The 27,736-nt window shown below is 47.7% G+C and overlaps 1 protein-coding gene and 1 long non-coding RNA gene across 4 annotated transcripts in view; one reads left to right on the top strand and one right to left on the bottom strand.

Moving 5' to 3' along the window:
• Positions 1–20,772, top strand: part of PPFIA1 (PTPRF interacting protein alpha 1) — a 91,572-nt gene extending 70,800 nt beyond the window's left edge. The window contains exons 20-28 of one of the 3 annotated variants that reach the window (XM_061202224.1): positions 4,790–4,871; positions 4,964–5,164; positions 11,672–11,847; positions 11,946–12,043; positions 13,766–13,941; positions 14,659–14,727; positions 15,958–16,123; positions 18,705–18,773; positions 19,409–20,772. In XM_061202224.1, coding sequence (XP_061058207.1) covers positions 4,790–4,871; positions 4,964–5,164; positions 11,672–11,847; positions 11,946–12,043; positions 13,766–13,941; positions 14,659–14,727; positions 15,958–16,123; positions 18,705–18,763 — 1,027 coding nt within the window. In that variant the 3' untranslated portion in view covers positions 18,764–18,773; positions 19,409–20,772. Of the gene's footprint in view, positions 1–4,789; positions 4,872–4,963; positions 5,165–11,671; positions 11,848–11,945; positions 12,044–13,765; positions 13,942–14,658; positions 14,728–15,957; positions 16,124–18,573; positions 18,666–18,704; positions 18,774–19,408 lie in introns of those variants that run through there. The other 2 variants (XM_061202226.1, XM_061202225.1) reach the window with 2 other exon arrangements.
• Positions 17,195–18,773, bottom strand: LOC133098904 (uncharacterized). The gene is made up of 3 exons (XR_009702265.1): positions 18,663–18,773; positions 18,061–18,375; positions 17,195–17,964 (listed from the first exon to the last, which is right to left on the bottom strand). It is a non-coding gene; the product is annotated as an uncharacterized LOC133098904 (long non-coding RNA).
• Positions 20,773–27,736: the final 6,964 nt, after the last annotated feature.

Raw genomic sequence — 27,736 nt, forward strand, 5'->3', positions numbered from 1 at the left:
TTTATCTCAGAGGTGCTCTTTTAACTGCTAAATGTACACAGCCAGTGCGTCCACTTTTTTAGAGAATTTTCAAGATTTGGTGAAGATGAGACTTTCAGGTTTCGTGAAAGCTACATGAGAGAGCACGGCAGGCACATTTGGTGCTGGACGTGCCTGGTGAGGCGTGGAGGCTGCAGCTGTCGTGGAAGTCGGCGTCCCTGACCGTCATCGCGGTGGCCTGGGCTCTAGACGGGCTCCCCGTGTGCGGGCACTTGCCCAACGGCGTTTGAACTCGACCCCTTTAATAAGGACCTGGTGCTTTAAATGCTGTCTTTCCACCTCCCCTTGGTTGACGCTGTCGTGCGCTCACAGGGGAAGCTGAGTCGTCGGGTTTGCTGTGCTGTGTGTGTCCTGAAACCTTCCGCGTTGCCCATCGCCAGCTACAGGCTCTGAGCTGCACTGCTTCTGACGGGAAGCAGCACCGCAGTCCTCCCGCCCGGGCCTCTCTCCGGCCCTGCGCTGGCCTGCGCGGCTGCGTCGGTGAAGTGGAGCCCAGCGAGCCTTTGTAGGAGGTGCCGGGGTGTGCAGAGTGTCAGTCTCAGAGAAGTGAGGCCCTGTCTGTCTGGATGATGCCACTCATATGGTGTTTGATCAGCAGAAGCTCACACAACCGTCTTGTTACGAAAGACAGCTTGACCATGGTGCTTCTGTCCTAATTTAAAACGCACGTTGTCATTCACATATGACATGACCTTTCTCTCATAGGCGTGTCTGTTCCCCATAGAATTCAGCGTGTTTCTGAACGTCTTTCTCCTGTGACTCTAATTCTGAGGTTAGGAAGTGTGCCACGTCAGTCGACCACTAGAGCAGGTATTTAATAAATCCCGCTTGGGGTCTAGAATTTGATCCTTGAGGGGGCAGATCAAGTCCCAGCCGAGTAGCCCCGCCCGCGTGGCCCGAGCCGGGTGGGCACAGTGCTGACCTCGTCCCAGCTGGCCCGCAGGGGAGGCAGCCCCCTCGGGCTCGTGTCCGCAGTCCTCTCTGTACACTGAGGTCACAGATGAGAGTGAGACAGTGACAGCAGAGAGCGATGCAGAGGAAGGAGGTCAGTCCCAGCAGAAGCGGAGCGAGTCCTGTGTCTGCCTCTGGACCGTGGCTCGGGGCCGCGGGAACCCAGCAGATGGCACCCGCCTCACTCCCGCAGGGTGCTGGCTTGTAGCTCGGCTTCTTCGGAACAGAGCTGGGTGCTTTGGGCGGATTTAAGGCATTTGGAGTCCTGTCGCCTTAGTGCTCGTGTTTTAGGCTTGGGAGCTAATGACCGGAAGATTTCTTGTTTTCTAGAAGACTGACCTGTGAAGGAATACCTCCTTCCCTTGCAGTTAACTTAGCTGAGGACTAAATGCCTGTCATGTTTATTTTGGTAGCTGCAGTAAAGAAGGAAGAAAAGACGCTTCTGTTGATTATTAGAAAGTGGTCATGTGAGTGCATGGGCGAGTTGGTCGGCTCTACTTCGCATTTATTTCTTTGTTCTTGATATCAGTACTTTTTTTTTTTTTTAAAGAAACACATTTGTTCCTAAGTGAAGGACTGAAAAGATTTTATTCCGCCACTCAACAGTTTTTTAAATACCATTTTTTGTCATAAAGTCTTTTTCTCTTGGCCTTTTGTTACCGATATTCCATTAGCAGAGACCAGGCGTTCTATTTCTGGCAGAGGATTTACCGATAGCTTCCCAAATAGCTGCTTTCATCTCCTGGTTTCTCAGACTGTATATGATGGGATTCAGTGAGGGAGACAAAACTGTGTGTGCCATGGCAGTCCCCAGATCTCGAACAGATAAAATTTCAGCAGTTGGTCGTGAGGCAGCCAAGAGCCCTATGGTGCAGGAGAGCGTGCCGAAGAGAGGCAGTCGTGGGAGCAGGTGGGCCTCCCCCGAAGGGGGGGTGTGAGCATTCCCAGTTGAGAAGAACCGGAAACAGGAGAGAGTAGAAACAGAGGATCCCAGGGCACGTGGCATTTCATTCGGAGCAGTCGCAGGTTCTGTGGGCAGCAGGCAGGAGTGGGCTCCTAGATGGAGTGGGAGAGGAGCAGTGATTTGTTCTGTGCCCCACGGGCGGAGGGGCGGGGGTGGGGGCCCTGCAGCTGATGCCCGCCTGCGGGTGTGCTTCCCCCAGCGCGGGACGGGCGCCTCGGGGGGGAGGGGGCTCGTGCTCCCAGGCCCTGGACCGCCTCGCAGGGGAAGGTGCCCCGGGCGGCAGACCGAGACCTGGGCCGGCCACCCGGCCGGGGCCTCCTCGCCCTCTCGCTGGCTTCCCGCGTCTCTCAGCCGCGTTGTCCTGCCTCCGTCACCATACCCCAGTGTCATCAGGGCGCTGGACGGGAGCTCTAAAATCCCAGAAATACATCCATAGTGGAAAAGGCTTTTTATGAAAGCGAACGACTCTTGCCTGGAAAAGAGTCAGAACGATGTGCACCAGTCTCCAGGTAACGGAATCAGTGGACTCTTTGTAACCCTGAATTTCTTGTCTACAGTGAATATCTGTTGCATATTAAAAAATGAGGTCTGTGGCAAAGTGCCAAGGATTCAGTACCTGTTTGGCTGCCTTCAGAGCGTGGGGTTCTGAAAGCCCCCGGCCTGGCGGGTGCCGCCCCGCCCCCTCCTGGCCAGCCTGGCGGTCCAGGGACCACACTCTAGAGCTCGGGCTGTCCCTGGCTGACCTGCCCAGGACTTGTTTGCATCGCTCAGAGGCTCGTATGGCTCCCGTGAATGTTTGCGTAAGGCGTAGCTGCTGTCTTTGAGGAGGCGGCATCTTTAGGGAACAGGAAGTAGCATTTGACTCAGGGCGCTGACGGCTCATCCTGCCCGACAAGGCCCTTCTTGCCCCCATTACTCCTTCCGGCGTTGGGATCCTGTGTCACGATGATCACAATCTCATGTGGACTCAGTTTTTGTTTTTAATTTATGAATAGCTTTGTTTGTTTTAATTTAAAAAGTTTACCCTTTTTTTTACTCTGCTGGAGCTGTTAAGATATGTGTTGTGTTCTCTGGTATAATTATTCCTGGATAATACAGTATTTACTCTTCCCAGGAAACCTAAGGTTGACTTAAAGGGACACTTACTTGAAATTTTATGTGAAACATTTTGAGCTTTAATTGTACATAGACTTCACAGTCTTAAGTCTAATGCTACTTGAATATAATGAAAAGCCGCTATGTTTCTTTAGGGAGTTCCCTGGCGGTCCAGTGGTTAGGACTCCGCACTTTCACTGCGGTGGCCAGGTTCAGTCCCTGGTTGGGGGACTAAGATCCCACAAGACGTGCAGCGTGGCCAAAAAAAGAAAAAGAAAGAAAGAAAAGCCACTAAGTATCTTTAGAAATAAAAGATTCCGTGGTGTGATCTGCAGAGATTATTACAGAAAAATAACTAAGAACGACCTAGGAATTTTGCAGTGACTCAGGGATGTCCAGTCAGGTAAATGGACCTGTCCTTTCCACTCCAGTCCCATCTTCTCTCCTAGACTTTTCATTTTTAAACTAATTAGTGACTTTCAGAAAGGTTTGTAAGTACATAACGCAAAGAAGTACAATAAGGTTCATAAAGCTTCTTGTGTTATCTTTTACATTAGTGTGTTATCCGTAGACAAAATCATTTTAAAAGATGTTAACATTATGATTTGGGCATTTTAAAGTCAGGCACACAGAACATTTCTGATCCCATAAAGCAGTGGTCCCCAACCTTTTTGGCACCAGGGACCGGTTTCGTGGAAGACAGTTTTTCCGCAGGCCGGGGAGGCCGGGCAGGGGGATGGTTCAGGGCGCAGTGCAAGCGATGCGGAGCGGCAGATGCAGCTTCGCTCGCTCCCCCGCCGCTCACCTGCTGCCGTGCAGCCGGTTCCTAACAGGCCACGGACCGGTACCGGTCCACATCCCGGGGGTTGGGGAGCCCTGCCATAAAGGATCCCAGGACTCCTCGCTGCCTCCTGCCCTGGGGTAGTTGGCATTGCCATCAGGATCATAGGCTCACGGCCTGCTTGTGTGCACTGGTAGAGGTTGTTGGCATTTAAATTTTCTGGATGTGAAGCTTGTGGGTTAAACCAAAGGATGACCCGGGAATTCCCTGGTGGTCCAGTGGTTAGGACTCTGCCCTTCCACTGCAGGGGGCCCAGGTTTGATCCTTGATTGGGGAACTGGGATCCCACAAACCGCGCAGCGCAGCCAAAAAAAAATAAATTAAATAACCCCCCCCAAAAAAAGATGACCCAGTATCTTAATTTAGCAGATACCTACTTAGCTAAATAGCAGTGCAGAATAGAAACAGCCGAAGTCCAGCCCTTTCCTTGCTAGCTATATTAGAGCGTTATTAGTGTTAAAAGTCTGCATTGTTCTCTGTGTTTTGTTGTGAAATGTTGAGCGTTTCTGAAGCTCTCTGAGGCAGACTCCTCTGTTCAGACCTAGGTATGGTTTCCTCTTCCTACACATTTGTCCTCCTTGTTTAGAAAGGGATGCGTGATTATGTTTTGTGTTGAATATCCTACCTTGGATATGAAGACTCTGCTGGGTCTTTTAAAGTTGGTAGTAATTCTTTAATCCTAGAAGGAGACGATTCCGTAGAGAATCGTGGAGGGTTTTTCAGCATTTCATTACTCAGGCGTTCAGTGTGATGTGTTCCAAACTACCCTTCAGTGGATGGTTTAGAAGGTTGAAGGACAATGATGAGATGTGTGGCATCACACTTTGGGGGTTTATAAAGAAGACACTTTGCCTGTGTGTAGTGTGGCTCTTGAAGGTCTGAACATCTGTCACCTGTAGGCATGAATTGCTCGAAGAAGCCCGAAGACAAGGCTTACCCTTTGCACAGTGGGACGGGCCGACTGTTGTCGTCTGGCTGGAGGTGCGTATGCCCCTCTCTGAATCCTGGCCGAGTGTGCGAGCCCATCCGTACGCCATGCGTAACCTTCTGGCCCCCGTGTCTCCCGTCTCCAGCTCTGGGTCGGGATGCCGGCCTGGTACGTGGCTGCTTGCCGAGCCAACGTGAAGAGCGGGGCCATCATGTCCGCCCTGTCGGACACGGAGATCCAGCGCGAGATCGGCATCAGCAACCCTCTGCACCGGCTGAAGCTGAGGCTGGCGATTCAGGAGATCATGTCCCTGACAAGTCCATCAGCCCCTCCTACGTCAAGAACGGTACGTTTCCGTGAAAAGAGTTCATCCCCTATGCGTGTTGCTTCCGCAGTTCTTTATACACACATCCAGTGTTCCAGTTTAAAGGTTTAGCATTCAAAGACATGACAACTTTTAATTTGCGACAATTGGCTTGTTAAAAGATACGTCATTAAATACTTTTATAACAGCTTGGCTACAGTGGCATTGTAATATAGAAATGGGAGTCTTTGAAAACGTAAAAAAGTAATCATCACAAATTTAAATATGAATTTAAAGAAAGTGAAGGAGAAAAGGCTTAGACCCCAGGTTGCATTGTAAGCAGTGGTTCCCTCGTTTGACTTGTTGGGCCTGTTGGCGCTTTCCATTTGGGGAGCTGTGGACCCTGGGGTGTTAAGAGCCCAGAATCTGCAGTGCACTCCAAGTAGTGTCTGTGCTCGTCCAGTTTTGCTCCACGTGGGAAGACCTTGGACGTCCTTTCAGAGGGTCCTCCTAGTTGAAAAAGTCAAAAACTAACGTAATGAAAACGTGAATTACAATTGGGAGATCAGGGCGGGCCTGCTCTTCATTTCTCCAGGGCAGACTCTGTACACCGGCTCAGTTCCCACTCTGCTTTCAGTCTGTCTGCTCCGGAGAGAAAAACCGGTGCGGAAACTAAGCCTCACAGACCTGCTTCCTCTGAGTAGCAGGTCAGCGCCCGATTCAGGGCTCACAGTTACTTTACACGAAAAGCGTGAAAGCTTTGCTGTTCGCTTGTCTTCCGCTGTTTCTCAGTGGGAGTGTCGTGGTGACGACAGTGGCCCGTGTCCTCACCTCTTGCACAGGCGCGCCTGGTCTCAGCGTATCTGGTCTGCTCTGTGCCCAGGTGTTTCACCAGAGTCGCCTTTTCAGAAATGAAGGTGCTGGGGGTTTTCCCGCAGTTTTTACCAAGTATCTCGGTAAAGGGAGCGTCTCATGAGTTGAGTTTAATGGACGGTGAAGAGGAACAGGCCTCCCGTGAGGAACCTGCCCACCGTTAGGCGGGGGCACCGCCCGCGGGGGCTCGGCCGTCTCGGGGCTGCGGGGACGCCCGGCGGTGCCGTCACTGGGACGCCGGCGGCCCCGCGCCCCGCCTCTGACCGAGGCCCGGTCACCGGCGGCCGCCTGCTCACAACCGTCTCCCCAGAGCCCGAAGCCGGACTTCCGTCCTGTTCTTTGTTGTGCTTTGCCCGGGTGAGACCGTCTTAAGTACATTGGCTGAACAGTTCCTCGAGAATCATTCGCCACTTTCAGAAGCACGCAGTGTGTTCCCTGCTCTTCAGATGCCACGTAGCTCAGGTGTCGGCGTGGCACAGGAGGCTCTAGGGCTGTCCTCCTTCAGAAGGCGGCGTCCTGCCCGGAGAAGGGCGAGCGCGGTGAGCGCCCCTGTCTCCCTGTGGGCGTCTGAGACGGGGGTGGGTGGGGACGGCCTCTGCCCCACCCGCTCCCCTCCCGTGCCCCGGCTGACGTGTCTGCCGCCTTTCCCCTCTGTCACCGCTGCCCTTGCCCTGGATGTGGCCGGTCACGGGGTGCCCCTAGACCACAGGAAATGTCTGGTTAACACACGAGGAGATGGAGACGCTCACGGCCACGCCCCAGACGGTCAGTCCCGCCCTGTGCTCACCCCCACCCCCGCCCCTCCCCGGGCAGCCCCGCCGCAGGTTGGCGCCGTTCTTGGCCTTTCTGTGGAAAACAGAAATGTCGCTTTACGTTCGATTGTTCTGGATAAGTATTTCCTTTAGGTATTAGTTAAATGTGTGAAACTCAATCCATATTTCATCTTATTTTATATTTTTTTCAGGAACTTAAAGTTGGTAGACTTGCTCCATGTAGAATAGACTTAATTGCTGTCTTCTTTAAGGGAGACCTCAGTTCAGCCCTCTGGCCCTAGTTTTCTCCTCTTCCGGGTGTGCTTGCCGTGGGAAGTCCGCTCCTTGCATGAGACATGGGAATTGTTGGTTTTGCATGAATTTTGCATGATGCTTTGATTCTTTGACCCTTTTCACCCAGTTAAGCTGCACCTCCCCTGCAAAGTTAATTTGCTTGCATTACTAAGCTCACCAATACTAATAGTTATGTTCTTTTGCATCCCTAACCACGTAACATCAGGAAGATGAGGAGGGAAGCTGGGCTCAGGTTGGAGACTTTCTATAATGTATTCTTCACTGTATGTACAGCAACAAAAAGAATTGGAGTATGAAAACTTGTAATTTACTTTTCTTGACGTTTTTAACTTCTTGACATAGAATATTGTTAATGATTTGAAAGCATTAGCCAAAGAAAGCACAGGATTAAAGAGTACGTCTCATGGACAATTTTGAACATTTCTTGTGTGGTGCCCTGGTAGTTAATTCTCATTAACGTAAATTACTTTGTTTGACTCATGGTCTTCCCTACAAAGCCCTGTGGCTTCTGCAGCTCCTGAGATGGTGTATTTCAGTCCCTGGTGGGGGTAGCGTTAGTTACAAGATCTACTGATGAGAAAATCGTGTTCTAATAAATTTCCAACACAAGAGTTGCCGTAGAGACTCTACCTCTGCTGGCATTTACTACAGAGTGTCCTAATACAGTGTTGTTCCAAAGGCTTTCTTACTGATGGGATTCTCAGAAATTGAGCCCATTCTCGCTTAACGTACGTGTTGAATTGTTAGGTCCCCAGATCAACTCCAGAAAAGCTCTGTCACAGCTGATTTGCAGCTTTACTTTGAGACCCGTTGATTAAAAACAGTGATTTCCCTACGTGTGATCCCACCGACATTGCCCTGTGACTCGCGACAAGTCGAAGCCTGCCGGGTGTGGCTGGAGTTTCCCTGAGGCGCTCACTAGTGGCACCTGTTCACGGACCTTGAGAGGATAACTGTTTAACCGAAAAGTCAAAGGAATTTTAAATCAGAATTTTCCTGATCACAGGTTGTTGGTTGAAACACCTGCTTCCCTCTATTTGTACTCCTGAAATAAAGCCAATTATATCACTTTTTAACAGAAGAGGAAAAGCTATAATATGATTCTGTGAGCTCCCCCCCCCCCCCATTTAGGTATTCTGTGCCACTACTCCAGATAAATATCCTCACTAATTTTTTAACCTAGTCACTAATGACTATCAGTGAATTTGAAAGAGAGCATTTCATAATTACTTAATCATCAGTATATTTTACACTAAGAAGCAGAACTTGGTGAGCACTTGAATATAAAATTCCCTGCGTCATGGGGCACGAAGTGTAAATTAAATAAGCTGGATGTTTGCTTTTCGCAATGGAAATATAAACGAGGATGAGCCCTGCCGATGACGCCAGAATTGCCAACGTTCAGTCCTCAGCGTAAGCAAGGACCACTTTCACTCCACCCCTCTCCTAAAGGAGAGGAAAGCAAAGAGGCTTCCTGGTGTCCGTGAAGCTGCCAGGGGCACATGGCGTACAGTGCATATTCCCTGTGGTATTAGCACAGTGACCAGCTCCTAACCCAAGGGGACGTTTGAGATGCCCTTGGGCACTCAGGGGAAGAAGACATCAAGGTGTTGTCAAAGCCTTGGATGCCTTCATTTAGCAAGTAGCATCACCCAGCTGTCCGCGCGAGACTACACTGCCCACCGGTGGTATAGGATCGAACAGGACAGCCGCATCCGTGCCATCACTCTCACCTTGTACAGAGTTCAGAAAACGGATTTGTATGTGGTCATTTCAGTGATGGAAAAATAGACCCTATAGAGTCTCTTCTATCCCAAATGTCCTCTGATCATGAGAGAGCCCCATTGTGTGCTTTTTTTCAGAGGCTGTGATGACAGCCTGGGAGGTGTGGGTCTCCCTGGGATTGAGCCTGATTTTCCCAGAAACCGACATTATCGACCATTTAGGTGTGACTAGAGTACCTAAGGAGTAAACAAAGATACGGAAGCTTCTGCTTCCGTGGAATTCTCTGTTTAGAAATGTCTTTGTGTCTTGTGTCTCTTTAAGAATACATAATCCGCAAGCAAGAAAATAATACCAGATATTCATGCTGTAAGTGTCAGGCTTAATGAGATGAGAGTTGGGTTTGAAAGAGTGAAAAAACATGATATTGTGACGATGTCCCAAAAATGTTTGATGTTTATCTCCACTCACAACTATTTATAGAATTTTTTTTTTCTATTAGAAACATTTTTTTTTTCTATTAGAATTTGAGTGTTCTTGCTGGAGTCTGAGTCATTCCTTCCAGCTTCGTTGGTATAAATAATAGATTAGAGGCCATATTTTTGAGACAGACCATGGTGGTAGTCGAGAGATACTATTTCCAAGGATTCCATAGTGTACAGAATTCCTCTCAATATACCTTAGTCTTCTTGGACTGAAGAACATCAAGTACCTTTCTTTGGTATGTGTGTATATACATATAATGTGTTTATTTTTCATTGTGCAGACCTTGCACATATTCTGTTAGATTTATCCCTGAGGATTTCATGGGTTTTGATGATGTTATTATAAGTGGTATTTTTTAAAATTTCAATTTCCAGTTTATTTCTAGTATTTACAAGTATTGTGCATTTTTGTATGTTGACCTTGTATCCTGCAACTTTGCTAATAAACTCATTTTTATTCTTGTAACTGTTTTGCAGATTCATTTTCAACATTAATAACCAGGTCATCTGCAAATACCGTTTTATTGCTTTTCCAATTCATATGATTTTGATTTCTTTTTTCTTGTCTTATTACAGTGGCTAGGAGTTCCAATACAGTGTTGAATAAAAGTTGCAAGTGCAGACATCCTTGCTTTGTTCCTGATCTTAGGGAGAATGCATTGTATGTTGTCAGCTCTACGTTTTTTGTAGATGCTCCTTATATGAGGTGGAGGCAGTTTTCTTCCATTCCTAGATTGCTGAGATTTCCGTATATAAATGATGAATATTGTCAGATGCCTTTTGTTTGTCTTTCGAGATGATATTGTGGTTTTTCTTTTCAGTCCATTGATACAGTGAATTTCATTGGTTTTTCAAATGTTGACCCAACCTTACGTTCTTGGGATAAACCCTACTTGTCATGATACTCTGTTTGTTTAATTGATTACTGATTTCCTGATACTTTGTTAAGGAATTCTGCTTCTGTGTCTCTGAGGGATATTGGTTTGCAGTTTTCTTATTATATGTTTCTCTGGTTTAGGTATCAAGATAATTCTGGCCTCGTAGAATGAGTTAGGCGTTTTTTTCTTCACTATTTTGGAATAGTTTGTGTAGAATTGGTATTTTTTTCATAAATGCTTGATAGGATTCACTAGTGAAGCCATTTAGGGTAGAGATTTTATGTGTGTGCGTGTATGGGTGGGTAGGAAGGTTTATAACTACAAATTCGAGTTTTAATAGATTCAGGTTATCTGTTTCTTACTGAGTGGCTTTCATAAATTGTGTCTTTCTAGAAATTAGACTATTTTATGTAAGTTGCTTAAAGTTGTTCACAGTTTACCCTTGTTGCTATCCTTTCAATGTCTATAGGATCTGTACTGATGTCCCCTCTTTCATTCTTGATATTGGTGGTTTATGTCTTCTCTTTTTTCTTAATCACTCTGGTTAGTCAATTTTATTGATATCTATGAAGAAACTGATTTTAGTTTCACTGTTTTATTTTCTGTTTTTCTGGTTTCCATTTCATTGATTTCTGCTGGTTTATTTTCTTCTTTCTGCTTCATTGATTCCTAATTTAATTCTGTCGAGGTCAGAGAACATATTTTGTATGATTTCAGTCACTTTAAGTATGCTGAGATTTGTCTGTCTTGAAGAGTGTTCCATATCCCCTTAAAGAATGTATCGTGCTGTTGCATGGAGTGTTACGTAAAATGTCAATTAGGTTAGGTTGGTTGATAGCGTTGTTTAAGGTTTCTGTATCCTTACTGGGGTTGGTTGGTTGTCTGTTTTGGCTTCCTCGTTCAATCAGTTATTGAATAATTGAGAGAGGAGGGTTGAGGTCTCTGACTATAATTGTGCGTTTGTCTCTTTCTCCTTTCAGCCTATCAGTTATTGCTTTGCTTATCGCTTCTTTTAAAACTATTTTTTAATTCACTTGACTGACTTGGAAATTAACAGATGTCTTGTTAAGGAAATTTGGAAAACAAAGTGTTAAAAATAAAATTAAAGACAGCCAGAGATATTGTTAATGAGTAGAGTTAGATTGATCCTTCAAACTTGTTCATGAGTCGTGATCATTCTTTGCTGATGTATTATTATGTATAAAAGCTATTTCAGAAAAGTAATGTGTAGTCAGTTATAATTTTATCGTGGTTGTTAAATAGGTTAAATTTACACACACAAGAGAGTCATAGAGTTTTAATGGCATAATTCCTTTTGTATAAAATTTTACCAGCAAATTTATAAGGTAGTAAATAAGAGATCAAGTTATTTTGAAATTATAAGCAACCACGTTGTCATTAGCTTATTAGCCTTTGAGAATATGTAACAGATTAAAAATCCAGTTTAAAGATGATATAAACGGTCTTTGTGGCTGCTTTCATGGGTTTTTTCCTGAACTGATCGTCCTTGATTATTGAAAGCAGACACTGGCATACGGGGACATGAACCACGAGTGGATTGGCAACGAGTGGCTGCCCAGCCTGGGCCTCCCGCAGTACCGGAGCTACTTCATGGAGTGCCTCGTGGACGCGCGGATGCTGGACCACTTGACCAAGAAAGACCTTCGCGGGCAGCTGAAAATGGTTGATAGTTTTCACAGGTTAGTCGCCGCAAGTAGTTCTTACTAATTGGCTGAGAGATGTTTGACTATTGCCAGGTCTAAATTTTTTCTTTTTTTTCTTTTTCTCTTGGAAATAGAAACAGTTTCCAGTGTGGAATTATGTGCCTGCGAAGGTTAAATTATGACCGGAAAGAACTGGAAAGAAAGAGAGAAGAAAGCCAGAATGAACTAAAAGGCTAGTACAGTCGTGTTTCTTGCTTCCCAGTGTCCTAGCAGCCTCAGTGATTTCCTGTTTTAAAGAAAAAAATCAGGAAATGCTTTAAGTGGAGAAAACGTGTCTGGCGTCATTGCAGAGGAGGGAGTGTTTTAAGATCCTCGTCTGTGGCCGGAGCACTTGTGCCTGTGTCCTTGCGCTCAGCCTGTAGGTTAGGTGTCGCAAGGTAAACGCTTTTCCCGTGACTCTAGAGATTTCCTGTTACTATGACACGTGTCCTGTTTCACTCAGAAATGCTGCTACACACTGTAGATAATTCCAGAGCCGAAAAGAACAAGACCTGCTGTTCACTCATTTGATTTAAGTGTGAAAATTACTGCGCTGGCCATTTGTCAAAGGACTTGAGGAGCGCAGAGGAGAGCAGCGTGGCTCTGCTCCCAGGCTGGAGGGAGCGGGCCTCGGAGGTGCAGTGGGAGCTTCTTAGCCAGGGAGGAGGGCAGAGGCATTTCAGTTAGAAGGCGGGCGCGGAGGCCTGGGAGGACGTGGGCTGTCCAACGGGGAGATGTCAGATGCTCGTCTCCGAGGGGGAGCGTCTCACTCTGTGCGCCTCTCAGTGATCAAGTATGATAGAGTGCTTTTAAATAAGGTGTTAGTGATTAAGCTCAGTGTAAAACCTCCCAGAATTTTCAGAAAATAAATTAATAATATTAATAGTAATAATAATAGTAAGACTTATGGAACAAGTCCAGGCACTTTCAAAGGTTACTTTATTTAATCCTTACCACAGCACTGTGAGTGTAAGTGCTGTTTTCATCCCCAGCTTTTACTAAGAAACAAACTAAAGGTAAAAATATGGTTGGGGAGACGGCCCATTTGAAGGATAGTTGAGTCGTGATTGAGTTAATTTGAATCATGAGAAAAGCCAGAAGCCAACATTTATATATTCTATACCTTTATCCAGAAAAGAGCATTGGAAATGAAATCTATAAATCTGTTTCATTTGTTTTCTGTATGGTTTAAATGGTTTAAATCTTTTTACGGTTGACAGAAGCTGTCTTTGAAAGTAATTGGTGATCATCTGGATGTGTTTGTACAGAGTGGCTATTTTTAGCTCTCTACTAGCACAGATTCAATCATTTATGACTTGGCTTAATATGAAATCTCCCCCCCAGATCTCTAATATGCTGGAGAATATCTTTAAGTTTCTCTCTTTTTAACAAAAGAGAGACAACAAAAATGGCTTCAAGAAAAAAGCCTTCACGATTATAAGTGAGAGGTTGATGCTGAATTGAGCAAGGTGTCCGGATACGGTGCCAGCTCCTCCTTGGGACGGGAAGAAAGTACATCAAAAGACTCGCAAGTCTGTATCTGAAACGTGTTCGTACCTGGTGGGCCTTCACATCCTTGTGTGTCCTTTTGTTTCTGATCCCCGGATCCTCGTTTTCTATTCTCTAGAAATGAAGTGTACGTAATAACTTCATTCCTCTTGGGTTCACTTGAAGAATGAGTTCTAACGGGACAGTCTCCATTAGAGTGGAGAAGGGCCAAGCCATCAGCGTCTCAGTGCAGTAGGGGTTGGCTGCCCACCTAGTGGTGTCTCCCAGCCCTCACGGAGATCGTGGCTTTTGTCAGGAACTGAAGGGTCAGTTTCACGATAGGGATCTTTCCGCCGTGCCTGCAGGGTATGCGTGATGAACACAGCTTTCTGAGGCCACTTTTAAAACTGTTTTTATTCATCTGCAGATGTGCTTGTTTGGAGCAACGATCGAGTGATTCGCTGGATCCTCTCCATTGGTCTCAAGGAATACGCAAACAATCTCGTAGAGAGCGGTGTGCACGGTGCCCTTCTGGCCTTAGACGAAACCTTCGACTTCAACGCACTGGCCCTCTTGTTACAGATCCCTACGCAGAACACACAGGTACAGCCCAGACGCCGGGCCTTCGCTGGGGCGCAGTGTGTGGTCCGTTCTCCCCATGCAGACGTGTAGCTGCCTATATGAATGGAGACCAAACTTAACAACATCTCAGACCACTAGTCATCTCATTCCATACCAAATCCGTCATATATTAGTTCAAAATCCGTAGTGCTTCATTCCTCAGTATTTTTGCCTATCGACTTTTCATTTTCCGTCGGAAGCATGAGAGCCTTACGGGAAACAAAGTAAGGGGAACTTTCATTCAGGTCAATACTCTGCTAAGAGTGACGTGTATCAAGATTTAGTCCTTCCGTGGAAAGAGAAATACTCTTGTGTGTCAGATGAAGGTTTTATTAATTTTGTTGCTACACGTAATTGCCCTGTGCAGTTTTTGTTGACTTGTGGGCTCATTTGAGAATGAGGAAATTTTTTTATTCTTCTGCGGAAGATTGTATATCTTGTGCCAGTACCCTGATCTTCCCACCAGTACCAACCCACAGAGCACACTTTTGTATATAATTTCCAAGAGGTCATGGATCCCTCTCCCCAAAAGGCCATCCGTGGACTCCATGTTAAACCCCTGATTTAAAATACTATCATAGTTTGAGTTTTCTTGTTTTGTTTTGTTTCTAAAGTCTTGGTTTAAAAACCAGTCCGGATATGCTGATATTCAAATGAGATTGTTGAAAGCTGTAGGGTGGTGTTGTTTTATGATTTCAGGCTCGTGCTGTCTTGGAAAGAGAGTTTAACAACCTTTTGGTCATGGGGACCGACAGAAGGTTCGATGAAGTAAGTTTTCAGCTTAATTTACATTAATGCAACTTTAAAAGTCATTATCTTATCATACTTGTATGAACCATGTAGTCAGGGTATTTCTTCTAAATGTGGAGACAATTTTACTTTACAAGTTAAGCTTTGCTCTTAGAAATTTGTTAACAAATGAGCTATTAAAAAATTAATATCTTTGGACTTCCCTGGTGGCGCAGTGGTTAAGAATCCGCCTGCCAACGCAGGGGACATGGGTTCGAGCCCTGGTCCGGGAAGATCCCACATGCCACGGAGCAGCTAAGCCCGTGCGCCACAACTACTGAGCCTGCACTCTAGAGCCCGCGAGCCACAGCTACTGAAGCCCGTGCGCCTAGAACCCATGCTCCACGACAAAAGAAGCCACCTCAGTGAGAAGCCTGCTCACCGCGACAAAGAGTAGCCCCTGCTCGCCGCAACTAGGGAAAGCCCATGGGCAGCAACAAAGACCCAGCATGGCCAAAAATAAATAAATAAATTAAATTAATTAATTTTAAAAAAATGAGTATCTTCAGTAAGATAGGGGTTTGTATTTTTTTTAATTTTCGCTATTTAACTTTTGATACCCCTCAAAAGTATTCTTTTTATATCGTAAAACACTGGTTTCAGCTTAGGAATGGAGTCTAAGTTGTGTTTTGGGGACCAGCCGGATGTCTTACCCTAATCCAGAGCCCCTGTGCTTTGGGGGACTGTTTCATAAGTATATTGAAAAGCACAAAATATTAATTTCCCCTTACACAAAACCGTGACTCATTTATTCCCACACTATCGTTATTCTCTTCATTGGACGTTAAGGAAACTTGAGTTTGACAAAGAGAGTAGAAGGGCACCTAAAGCAGCATTTGCTGGCTCTGTCCCAGCATGAGACAGAGTTGTTTACAGCTCGAAAACTGTTTCTAAAGACAAATAAAAACGTGTTATCTTGCATAGCAAGAAGGTGATTCCTTCAAGATGAGAAGTGAAGCCTGGTAATTGTCAGGAGGAACGTACACCCGGGCGGCCCAGGCAGTCCTGGTTGATGCTCAGTAAGGTCCCAGCATCAGTGGTACCGGGCCCCCGGCCACTCTCCACAGTTCCCAACTAATCACATGGTTGTCACGAACAGGGTGAAATAAAGATGCGGTAACAAGCTCAGTCATTTTAAAGGGCTGGTAACTTAATGTTTTTGTCCTTTATTTTTAAATCTGTCTTGTTTTCTGTCCTTTAATTCACCAGGATGATGATAAAAGCTTTAGGAGAGCACCTTCTTGGAGAAAAAAATTTAGACCAAAGGATGTTCGTGGCTTAGCTGCTGGGTCAGCAGAGACTCTCCCCGCAAACTTCCGGGTCCCATCCTCTCTGTCCTCGCCCTCTGTGCAGCCAAAGAAGATGCAGCTGGACGGTAGGTGATGCAGTGGTGCCCCAGCCGCTTGTAGGCGGCTTGAGCAGCTCTGGGACTGGAGCGTTAATAATGATCTAGAATGGCCTACTTAATATGTTACAAGGCACTGGAGTACTGTTGCATGCCCAGGTGTAAATGTTTAAAATTCATCCTAACATCTGTTTATAAAAGTTTAACAGTAATACAGTCTTAATTCTTAAGTTCTTGTCTGGTTGAATATTAGCATACTCTTCTAACTAATAAAACTAAGAATCGTGTGTGTTCTCAGAGCGTTAGATCGACACCCATGCTCGTAAAGATGTGTGGGTGGCAGGCAGCACTCAGAAGCTGTTTCATAAAATAGCGTAGTAGCTTTCAGACCACACCAGTTCCCCCTCGACTTCTCTTCACGCTTAGAAGGATGACTGAGTCCATTTGAAATAACCTCCACCTTCCTGTCCTCCCTCTGTCCTCACTGTTATTTGTCCCTTGCACGCTGTAGAAGGCTGGGGAGAAGGAAGAAGGTGAGGCCGAGAGAAGTCATCACCCGAGCACGGCTGGGCCTGTAGTCATTTCACACCCAGCTCTGATCTTCCCTTTGACAACTGCTCTGCCAGAGAGCACCGCTAGTTAAGGGTGGGCTCTCAGCGCTGCTGTGTCCCCACTCGACAGCAAAATCGAGAGACAGACGGCCTGGGTCCGAGTCTGGCCCTGCAGCCTAGGAGGCGCCTTGAGCACCGCGCCTCAGTTTCCCATCTGGGAAAGGGTCGTCTTGGGGCGCCCTCCTCCCCGACTGGCTGTGCCGGTTACACAAGTGATTCACAGAGGGGGTCACGGCTCAGGAAAGCGCCTGGCGTGTCCTCAGTCCTGTGAGGGCGGAGCCCTTAGGGCCCCTGCAGCGCTGCTGTTACTTGGCTGTCCCCACGCCTGCCGTGGCGGGGCTGCAGGAGAGCGAGGGGTTTTCGAAGTGTGCTGACGGGGTTTGCAGTTTTCTCCTGCTGTCAGCCCTTCCCATGCGTAGGTTTGTAAGTTTTACTCTCACTTGCCTGTTTGAAAACCAGAGCAAAGTACATTTAGGGAAGCCTTTGCTAAATAAGCTGGACACTTTAGTGAGGGTGGCTTACAGGGCAGCATTTTTATTAAAAAGCTGGATCTCGGTGCCGGAATTCAATAATGTGCTTAACCCGGGGGGTGGGAGGGAACCCAGGGGGAACCCAGCAAATTTTTTTTTTTTTTTAAATAGCATTTTTCTTCCAAGGAGCATGCAGTTCATTTTTACAGATTTTAACCGTAGCTTGGCCTTCAATTTATTGGATAGTCTAAATGAGTGCTTTCTTATTTTCCTCACTGCTTCATTTCCATTCTCCTCGTTATAAATCGCATTTCGCTGTTAAATGCTCACAGTGATGTTCACATTAGAGTTTTGATAAATTAAAAATACTCCTAGAAAGAGGTGTAGGCAATATGTTATATGGGAGAAGACTTTTTACCCTTGTGTGATAAAGAAGGCGTAAACTGTTAAAATGGGTTGTTTTCATGGCTTTTGAAGGCAAAGTGCAGCAGGTCTCTGGGGTTCTTAGGATCAGAAGGGTTTAGAAAGATGATCTGGGGGACGTCCCTGGCGGTCCAGTGGTTAAGGCTCCATGCTTCCAATGCAGGGGGCGCGGGTTCGATCCCTGGTCGGAAACTAAGATCCTGTGTGCCACGTGGCATGGCCAAATATAAATAAATAAAGTAAAATAAAACGTCCAAATCAGTGGCTTTAAAAAAAAAAAAAAATCTGCTCCAATCAGCAGCACCAGCTGTCTTAAGCCCTTTCTGGAACCACGGCCAAATGTTGGTAAGATGTGTTCCTGCTGGACCTGTGGGGAAACGAAAAATGTTGCATTGGGAGCAGCGGATTTCTGCTAGGGGTTGTGGAAATTTCTTACTCAGCTTGAAGCGGGGTGAGGGCTTACCTATTGGGCCCTGCAGCCTGTTTCTTGACAAGAAAAAAAACGTCAGTGGTGACATCCTTTCGGGTGGAAACTGACACTGGGCTTCCGCTTTGTTGCCAAGTCCCCGTCCTCTGCCCTCTGCCCACTGCCGGGGCCGCTGGGGGAGGCTCCCCGGGGAGAGAGAGCAGGCGGGTCCCCCTGGGGCAGCAGAGCGCGGGGCCTCCAGGCCGTCGTCCCCTTGGGGGGGGCCGTCACGGGGCCGCTGTTACTATTGCCCGAGTACCGAGTACCGTCCTCGCGGATACAGCAAAAGGGAAGTCCAGGCGCTCTCTGAATCTAGAGGGTTTAAGGAGGGACCACGTGGTCACGCTGAGTAGTCGCCACCCACCGCGCAGGCGTTTCTCTGTCATCGGACTGCGGCTGCTGCTGTAGCGTGACCTCCCTGTGCCCCCCAGGGTGGCGGAGGTGAAGGGAACCCCCACGTGGTGGCCCTTAGGCTCCCTTTCTCCGGCTCGTCCGCCCCTCCCCCTCTAGAGGTTTCCCCCAGAGCCCTCAGGAGGTGGCCGCTGTGGATGTGAGTGCGTGTCCGTCCTTGTGCCCCCGTGTGGCGTCCCACCACTAACCGCACGCTGTTTGCACGCTTCCTCCCGTGCTTGTCGGACCAGGCAGCGTGGCGGGAGCGCAGAGGCTGGACTCCGCCGCAGTCAGGACTTACTCCTGCTGAGCCTCCGCCGGTGAGTACAGGGAGGCCCGGTCCCGCAGGTGCGCGGAGGCCACGCCCTGGCGCCGGAGCGTCGGGGGGCGGGGCGGCAGGAGAGCGGAAGGTGACCTTGGCGCTTAGCTGCCGCCGGGGTTGCCCTGTGTGCTGGTGTCGCTCCCGCGTCAGCGGTGCTGCAGCACCGTGTCCTGCGTGCACATTCTCGAAGGGAACAAGCCACAAAGCATCAGGGTTCAAGAGGCTGCACCGCCGTGTGCCTCTCAGTCCAGAGGCCCGTCTTTAAAACGAAACTGCGCTGGCATCTGGGGGCCGGCCGCTGCTGCGGGGCCACCCTTGCTTTGCAGGTGGTGCTCTGGGTGGGTGTGGGCCCGGGAGCCCAGCCCTCCCCTCGCTGCTCTCAGGGTTCTGTTGTCACGTCTCAGCTGGAATGCATGATTGGTTTTCTTATTAGCAGCTTTTAGATGTATGTCAAAAGAAAGTCAGTCAAGGAAAGGAATTCTGTCCTTGATCTGCTTGGTCCTTGATACTTACCTAAATTCTAAAAGCAGCCAAAGCACAGAAAGTAGGGCTTGGGGGGTCGTGGAGGGGTAGGAGCTCGGACACTTGAAGCCGTCTCAAGACTGACTCGTTTGCTTTTATTTTATTTTCCAGTTTACCCCCACTACTTCTACAGATGATTATGCAGCATTTTGAATCCAGCGAAGACTACGTTTTGAGCTCAATGGAATCTTTAATCTGTTAATACTTGTTATATGGACCCTAAGATATTTTATTACAGAGTTTTTAATTAGTGAAAAATTCATGAATACCATAGAGAAAATATTTTAGAATTTAATGTTTCTTATATTTATGTAAACTTACGACTTCATTTATATAGTTACTTACTTTTTCATGTATATCCAGGCTATAAATATCCTTTCAGATCAATTCCTGTTCTTATATCTGATTTTAGTCTTTCAAAGGAATGTACTGTAATGCTTGTATGTATAAATCCTATGAACAAATATAGGGCTTTTGTAAATTATGCATTTATTGTAATTATTCTTGTTTAATTTTTTAATGATAAACCATGACAGAGAAAAGGATTTTACTGCGTTTGTAAAATCATCATGACACAGCGTGCATTATCCTTTACAAACTGTAACCTAGCCCTACAACAATCATTTTGAAAGAAGCCAACTTACTTTCAAGCAATTGTTGTTGTGTTTTAATGACTGACCTTAGCTATACTTTTTCTAGCAAGAAATGCTTTACTCTGTACAGCGTGAAGAGATTAAAAATACGGGGTGTTAAATATCAGCTTCTAATCAAATTTGGACTGAAAGGATCATTAGAACACTATGAAAATCTCTTAGGACCGGTGAGCTCTTCCATAGCCTGGTCTCTGTGGGTCCGGATACCTCGTCTTGGGTGACTGGCAGAAGCCACGAGCTGGGGGAAGAGCGACTCCGGTGGGGGGGGTGGGGCCTGGGCCCCCGCAGCCCGCCGCGCCCGCCCCCTTCCCCTTCCCCGCCCCGCCCCCCCGGAAGCCGGGTCAAGGGCGCCGACTCTTAGAGGACCAATCACGAAGCACTGCACTCACTGAGGAGACACTGGTGCACGCGGAAGATGAAGGCACGAGATCCTGAAAATAATGTAGTGCAGCTCTAATCAAGGCCTTATTTTTCTGATGTAAATCATCCTTTTACATTTGTCTGTAAACATGTTTAAAGAATGGACCTAGTCGTACATTTTTAGATTTTGACGATATAGCCATTTTGGATTCTATAAGTAGCAAATGTAACTTTTACTTTTTAAATGGCATATTAAAAAGCCAGCAAGAGATGTGTTCAGATCATGGTGCATTATTTATTACGCAGCTGATGTACCGGTAGACAGAGATGGCGTGTCTTTTTACATTTGGGCTCTGCCTCTAATTTACTTGTACAGTTCACTGTTACCGTTCTGTTTTTCTATTCATCTTTTGTGAACTTCCTGATTATGTAACAAAGTATGTACAGTCTACTTTTGAACTATTTTTATCACAGTATTATTTATTGCTTTCTTTCAATAAAGTACTGAAGCAAAATTTTCCACTGCCAATAAAGAGTACCGAGGGTAAGCTGTACTACTGAGACTTGACCGCAGCTGTTGTATCTCCCGCTCTAGGCCGACTGATCGGAGCCAGTGTCGTCATATGGAAATTCTGCTATAGGAATGGATGGACAGACTAAAAAGGCTGGACGATGGGAGTGTAGGGTCAGGTGTCCCCCAGAGGGTGACCAGGTAGGTGTTCGTGCCCTCGGTTCTGGAGACCAGAGGCGCCGTCTCATCAGTACCTACGGGGAGCCGGGCCCTGGAAGCCTCTGCTGCCACAGGCACCGGGCCGATTGTCGGAAACAACGTGGAGATGCGTAGGCCCACCTATGGAGTCCAGGGATGGGACGGCTGAGGGCAACCCAGACCTGGACCCGAAGGAGGAGACCCGGGGGTGTGCGTGTGCACGCATGCATGTGTATGGGTGTGGGTGCTTTTTAATTTTTTTTTTTTAGTCAACAAATTTTATTCACATATTCCATAGAAACAAGAATGTAGCAAGGGAGTTAAGGAAGTATGAAAAAAGATTTTTAATGCAGACTCGTAATCACAGCTCTGGGTACATCTGGGAGCAGGCTCTCCCCCCGGCATCAGGCTCCCCCCCGCATCAGGCTACCCGGCATCAGGCTCCCCCTGCATCAGGCTCCCCCAGCATCAGGCTCCCCCCGCATCAGGCTACCCGGCATCAGGCTCCCCCCGCATCAGTCTCCCCCGGCATCAGGCTCCCCCGGCATCAGGCTCCCCTCCGCATCAGGTTCCCCCGGCATCAGGCTCCCCCCGCATCAGGCTCCCCCGGCATCAGGTTCCCCCGGCATCAGGCTACCCGGCATCAGGCTCCCCCCGCATCAGGCTCCCCCGGCATCAGGCTCCCCCCGCATCAGGCTCCCCCGGCATCAGGCTCCCCCCGCATCAGGCTCCCCCAGCATCAAGCTCCCCCTGGCATCAGGCTCCCTGACATCAGGCTCCCCCAGCACCAGGCATGGCAGCCACACTTGTCCGATGCCCCTGTGCCGCCACAGCCCTGGGCACACTCAGGGCAGCCAGAACAGCAGCTCTTGCAGGAGGTGCGTTTTTAGGAGCCACCGGTGGAGCAGGAGCAGGTGGGGTCTGTTTCCAGCTGAGGTGAGGCCAGAGCCAGCGGCAGAGAAGGGGCACTTGTGCTGGTGGCGGTGTGTGTGCGCGCGCGCGTGCCTCAGCTCCGCTTCCTCTGTGCAGGCTTGGTCTCCTGCTCTTCCCACGTGGTCACTCAAGGGTCCCAGGGCTGTGTCCTTCCAGATTCATGGCCTCTGTGATAGCTCAAGCCAAGTCCTGAGTCACGTCCGGGTTCAGTGTGGCAGAGGGGTGGGAACACCCAAGCTGGAGGGCTGAAAGTGGATCCCCAGGGGGACAGCCGGGCACTAGTGGGTGGCAGAGTGGGTGCAGGTGGCTGCTCACAAAGGGCCACTGCAGGCGGCACTAGGACGAGAGCACGGACGCCTTAGCTCACTAAGTGACGTTTCCCGCCCTCACCACCACGAAGGTGTTACCGCCATCAGGTCTGGGGACGCAGGAAGCCCGGTGACTGACACCACCCTACTTGGGCCCTGTTGGGGGGGGCACTGCTGACCGTGGCCTCGGTTTTCATTCCTGTCCCGACTGTCCCTCCAGGGCTGACGGGCTCCCTTTCTGAATGGCACATGTTTTGTTTACGTGGATGAATGCATTCCGGCTTGTTTCTGTCGGCATAGCTGTCAGGTCATTGTGTGTTTCCCTCTTTAGAGCCTGTGCTGCTCATCTTCCAGTTTAACTTAGGAGCAGCCTTGTTTTCTGCATTTCCTGGTTCTCAGGGTTAACTTACGCGTGAGATTTAAAGCCACAGAGTGCTTTCCTCATCTCACATTCCACTTTTGCCTGACCAAAGCCAAGCGAGCCTTGAGTATCTGAAAGATTCTGGAAACAGAGTCATGCATGATTCATAAGCTGCAGGTGTTTCATGACAACTTGTTTCATTGATTCCACTCAGGCCTTTAAAAACAAGTGTCGATGGAGAAATACCCAAAGAAAGCAGTAAGGAGACGTTTCTGTAGTTTTGCTTCTCTTAGGACACTCGTTAGCCATGCTTCTTAGGTCTGCTTCCTCCACAGCCAGTGCCCAGGGCTTGCCCATCACGGGGAGGGAAGGGAAATCAGTCTGCAGTCCAGGTGTGGTCATGTTAAAGAGGACCTTGACTCTTCACACCATTAAAAACTCTTTGTTAGGCTACATATCCTACCCTTAAGGGTCTCTCTTTAAGTTTCACGTCATGCGTTTTTGAGGTCACTGTGGTTTCGGTTTTTGTTCTTTGCCTTTTGCTAGCTAAGTCCTCTCCTCACCCAAGATGGGTTTCCGGGGTATCCGGAAGAGTCCGTCTTTCCTGTGTTCTTGCCAGATAGATGAGTAGGTGCATATCCAAGTGCTACCACAGCTGCTGTTGTAACTACCCACGTGTCATTCGGTACATTTCTATAAATTTGTTTATTTTTATTTTTGGCTGCATTGGGTCTTCGTTGCTGCGTGCGGGCTTTCTCTAGTTGCGGCGAAGGGGGGCTACTCTTCGTTGCGGTGCACGGGCTTCTCATTGCGGTGGCTTCTCTTGTTGCGGAGCACGGGCTCTAGGCGCGCGGGCTTCCGTAGTCGTGGCACGAGGGCTCAGTAGTTGTGGCTCGCGGGCTCTAGAGCACAGGCTCAGTAGTTGTGGCCCACGGGCTTAGTTGCTCCGCGGCATGTGGAATCTTCCTGGACCAGGGCTCAAACCCGTGTCCCCTGCATTGGCAGGCGGATTCTTAACCGCTGCGCCACCAAGGAAGCCCTCAATACATTTCTAAACATCGCAGAACCTTTTGTTTCTTACATTTCCTTGGCTTAATCCCTTGGTGAGAATGGGTAGCCGGTGCCTTTGCTGTTTCATGTCCTGGACTCAGCGGGGCACCTTTTCAAGTACTGCTGTCTGAGACCAGCACTGTGTACAGCCCTACGCCCGGCGTGCAGGTGCAGTGGGAGATGAGGTGGGCCAGGTCCTTGCGGAGGCTCGAGGGGAGGGTCCATTCTCTCTTCCAGTGTTCGGTGGTTGCTGGCTTCCGCAGCCATGGCCACGTCCCTCCAGTCTGCTCTGTCTTCACGTGGCCTCTCCTCTGAGTGTCTCATCTTCTGTCTCTTTATAAGAACACTTGTCATTGGCCCACGCAGGTAATCCAAGGTGATCTCATCTCAAGATCCTTAATTACGTCTACAAAGATCACTTTGCCAAATAAAGTCACATTCACCAGTTCCAGAGATGTGCACAGACGTATCTTTGTGGGACCACCACCATTCGGCACTCTGGAGAAGACCCTGCCGCCCTGGAGATACCAGGATGGGTAGAACTGGCCCTCCCCAGGGACCGCCCTCTAGTGGGGACTGGACCCTCGACATCCCATGAAGGGCGCTGTGAGCAGAGAGCAGGGGGCTGGGCTGGGACGTGGGGGGAAGGAGCGTCCAGACGGCTCACAGTGACCTGGCAGGTGCGGGCAGAGACTGGCCAGGAAGAACATGGAAAATATTTTTAAATAATCAAAATGACCCGTGGCGTGCAAACAGGTTTGACTGGTAGGAGAGGTATTCTTCCAACTGGAGTGTGTCGAGTGTCCCTAGCTGCAAAGGTAGACGGACGGGCTCTGCTCTATTAAAAAGTGATTTGGGGACTTACCTGGTGGCACAGTGGTTAAGAATCCGCCTGCCAATGCAGGGGACACGGGTTTGAGCCCTGGTCCGGGAAGATCCCACGTGCTGCGGAGCAACTAAGCCCGTGCGCCACAAGTACTGAGCCTGCACACCACAACAACTGAAGCCTGCGCACCTAGAGCCCGTGCTCCGTAACAAGAGAAGCCACCGCAATGAGAAACCCGCGCACCGCAAAGAAGAGTAGCCGCCACTCGCTGCGACTAGAGAAAGCCCGCGTGCAGCAACAAAGACCCAATGCAGCCAAAAATAAATGAAATAAATAAATTTATTAAAAAAAAAAAAGAAAACAACGTAACTGAGGAATTGTAGTAGTACACTACCTATAAGGCCAAAGAGATTTTAGTCATCAATTCTCCAACATCTTATTTTCTTTTTTTTTTTTTATTTAACATTTATTTGGTTGCATCGGGTCTTAGTTGTGGCAAGCAGGCTCCTTAGTTGCGGCAGGCAGGCTCCTTAGTTGTGGCATGAAAACTCAGTTGTGGCACGCATGTGGGATCTAGTTCCCGGATCAGGGATCGAACCCAGGCCCCCTGGATTGGGAGCGTGGAGTCTTAACCACTGGACCACCAGGGAAGTCCCCACCTTATTTTCTTTTTAATGTTTTATTTTAATCAAAGTAATAAAGTGTGTATCACTTAAGTGAAACCCCAGCGGCCCCACTCTCTGACTTCCCCTTCTCTGGTCCATGTGCAACTGGGTTAACTGTTTCCTCTAGTTGCTTCCTTACTCCTAAATAATTTGTGCTTAATGTGGCCTCTTGATTCACCAATTTTATTTATTTTTTATTTTTTATAAATTGATTTATTTGTTTTTATTTTTGGCAGCGTTGGGTCTCTGTTGCTGCATGCGGCTTTCTCTAGTTGCAGTGGCTTCTCTTGTTGCAGAGCACGGGCTCTAGGCACGTGGGCTTCAGTAGTTGTGGCTCTCGGGCTCAGTAGTTGTGGCCCACGGGCTTAGTTGCTCCGCGGCATGTCGGATCTTCCCGGGCCAGGGCTCGAATCCGTGTTCCCTGCACCGGCAGGCGGATTCTTAACCACTGCGCCACCAGGCAAACCCTTGATTCACCAATTTTAGACTTTGCAGATGGCAACTCTTTATGGTAGATGGGAATTTTAGCATTCCTCTGCCCTGCCCTTTCCTCTCCCAACACAGTTAAATCAAAGTTGGTTGAATCCATGTCCACTGTTTCCATTAATAAGGCTGTAAATATTATTTATTGCCAAGCCAAATGGATTACTATGATTACAACAAAAAAGGCACGTGGAAAGACAGTATTCCCCAGTATTTACAGATGAAATAATACAGTGTCTGGCATTTGCTTTAAAATAATCCTGGGGCAGGGATAAGTCAGGATATGGATCAAACAAAATTGACCCTGTGGGGAGATAACTGTTAAAGATGGGTGATGGAAGTGTCCATCGACAGATGAATGGATAAAGAAGATGTGGCACATACATACAATGGAATATTACTCAGCTATAAAAAGAAACAAAATTGAGTTATTTGTAATGAGGTGGATGGACCTAGAGTCTGTCATACGGGGTGTAGTAAGTTAGAAAGAGAAAAGCAACTACCGTATACATGTATTCCATATATATATATGAAATCTAAAAAAAAAAAAGGTTCTGATGAACCTAGGGGCAGGACAGGAATAAAGATGCAGACATAGAGAATGGACTTGAGGACACGGGGAGGGGGAAGGGTAAGCTGGGACAAAGTGAGAGAGTAGCATTGACATATATACACTACCAAATGTAAAATAGGTAGCTAGTGGGAAGCATCTGCATAGCACAGGGAGATCAGCTCAGTGCTTTGTGTCCACCTAGAGGGGTGGGATAGGGAGGGTGGGAGGGAGACAAGAGGGAGGGGATATGGGGATATATGTTTATGTATAGCTGATTCACTTTGTTATACAGCATTGTAAAGCAATTATACTCCAATAAAGATGTTAAAAAAGAAAAAAAGATGGGTAACGGTTTCATGAAGGTTTATTATATTAATCTATTTTTGCATTCGTGTGAATTTTTTTAGCATAACAAATTTTAATAGTTATTTTAGGGACATCCTCCGTGTGATAAACTGTCTCAGTCTGGACTAGATGTCTGGAAATTGCTTCTTGGCTCTCACTTTGGAATGTAATTTAGCCTAGTTTTGAACTTCTAAGCAACCCACAGTGGAAAACATTTTACACCACACCTCAGCATGTATACAGTACATTTCATCAGTTTTATTATGACCGTTTTTTCACATTTTTTTACCCGTGAAGTCAGGATGTGTCTTACAAGCAATGACATCTTAGAAATACAGTGTGTGACAAAATACCACCTAGGCTGCAGATTCTTTGCTGCTCCTCTCATTGAGAGGTGGGGTCTTAATCCCCCCCTCCCGACCTCCTTAAGCCTGGGCTGGCCTCAGTGACTTACCTGGTTGACCAGAAGAATGTAGCAGGTGTGATGTTCACGGACCTCTGAAGCGAGGTCAGCAGAAGCCTTGCAGAAACCAGCCACCGAGTAAGCAGTCCAGCTACCCAGGCCCACCATGCTGTAAGGAAGCCCAAGCTGGCCCCGTGGAGAGCTGTGCAGAGAGAGATCCTCACGGCTCCTGCCAGCCTATTGGAAGTGAAGGAGCCAAGTTGGACATTCCTGTTCCTGAAGACATGATGGGGAGAAGAAATGAGGAACGCACCCAGCAGACAGAGCCAAGGCCCCAGACATACGGCCCTAATCAGTTCATCCAGCCACAGCCAAAAATTTGATCTATCACAGCCGAGGCTCCATCGGAAACAAAGATGGGCCATCCCCTGCAGTTTCCAAACTCCTGATCCATGAAGTTTCAGCATAAAACGGTGGTGGTTTTTCACCATGAACTTTTGGAGTGCCTTATTACACAGCAATAGATAATTGCAACTATTATGTATGAAATGAACTCATATACTCTATTCTGCCGTCTTATATACTTTTTATGCTGTTTTCCTCCCCCAGAAAATTGATTTCACAATTCCCTGAAAGATCACCATCTGCTATCTTATCTGTTGCTTTGTAAAAATCCACCCCAAAACTTAGTGGTAAAAGCAATGATTTCTTGTTTCTCTTGATTCGGTGGACTGGCCATCTGGGTGGTTCTTCTGCTGGTCTTTCCTGGAACCACTTACGTGACGGCAGG

Source organism: Eubalaena glacialis, chromosome 10 (assembly GCF_028564815.1).
Source record: "Eubalaena glacialis isolate mEubGla1 chromosome 10, mEubGla1.1.hap2.+ XY, whole genome shotgun sequence".
In the NCBI taxonomy this organism is placed as follows: domain Eukaryota; kingdom Metazoa; phylum Chordata; class Mammalia; order Artiodactyla; family Balaenidae; genus Eubalaena; species Eubalaena glacialis.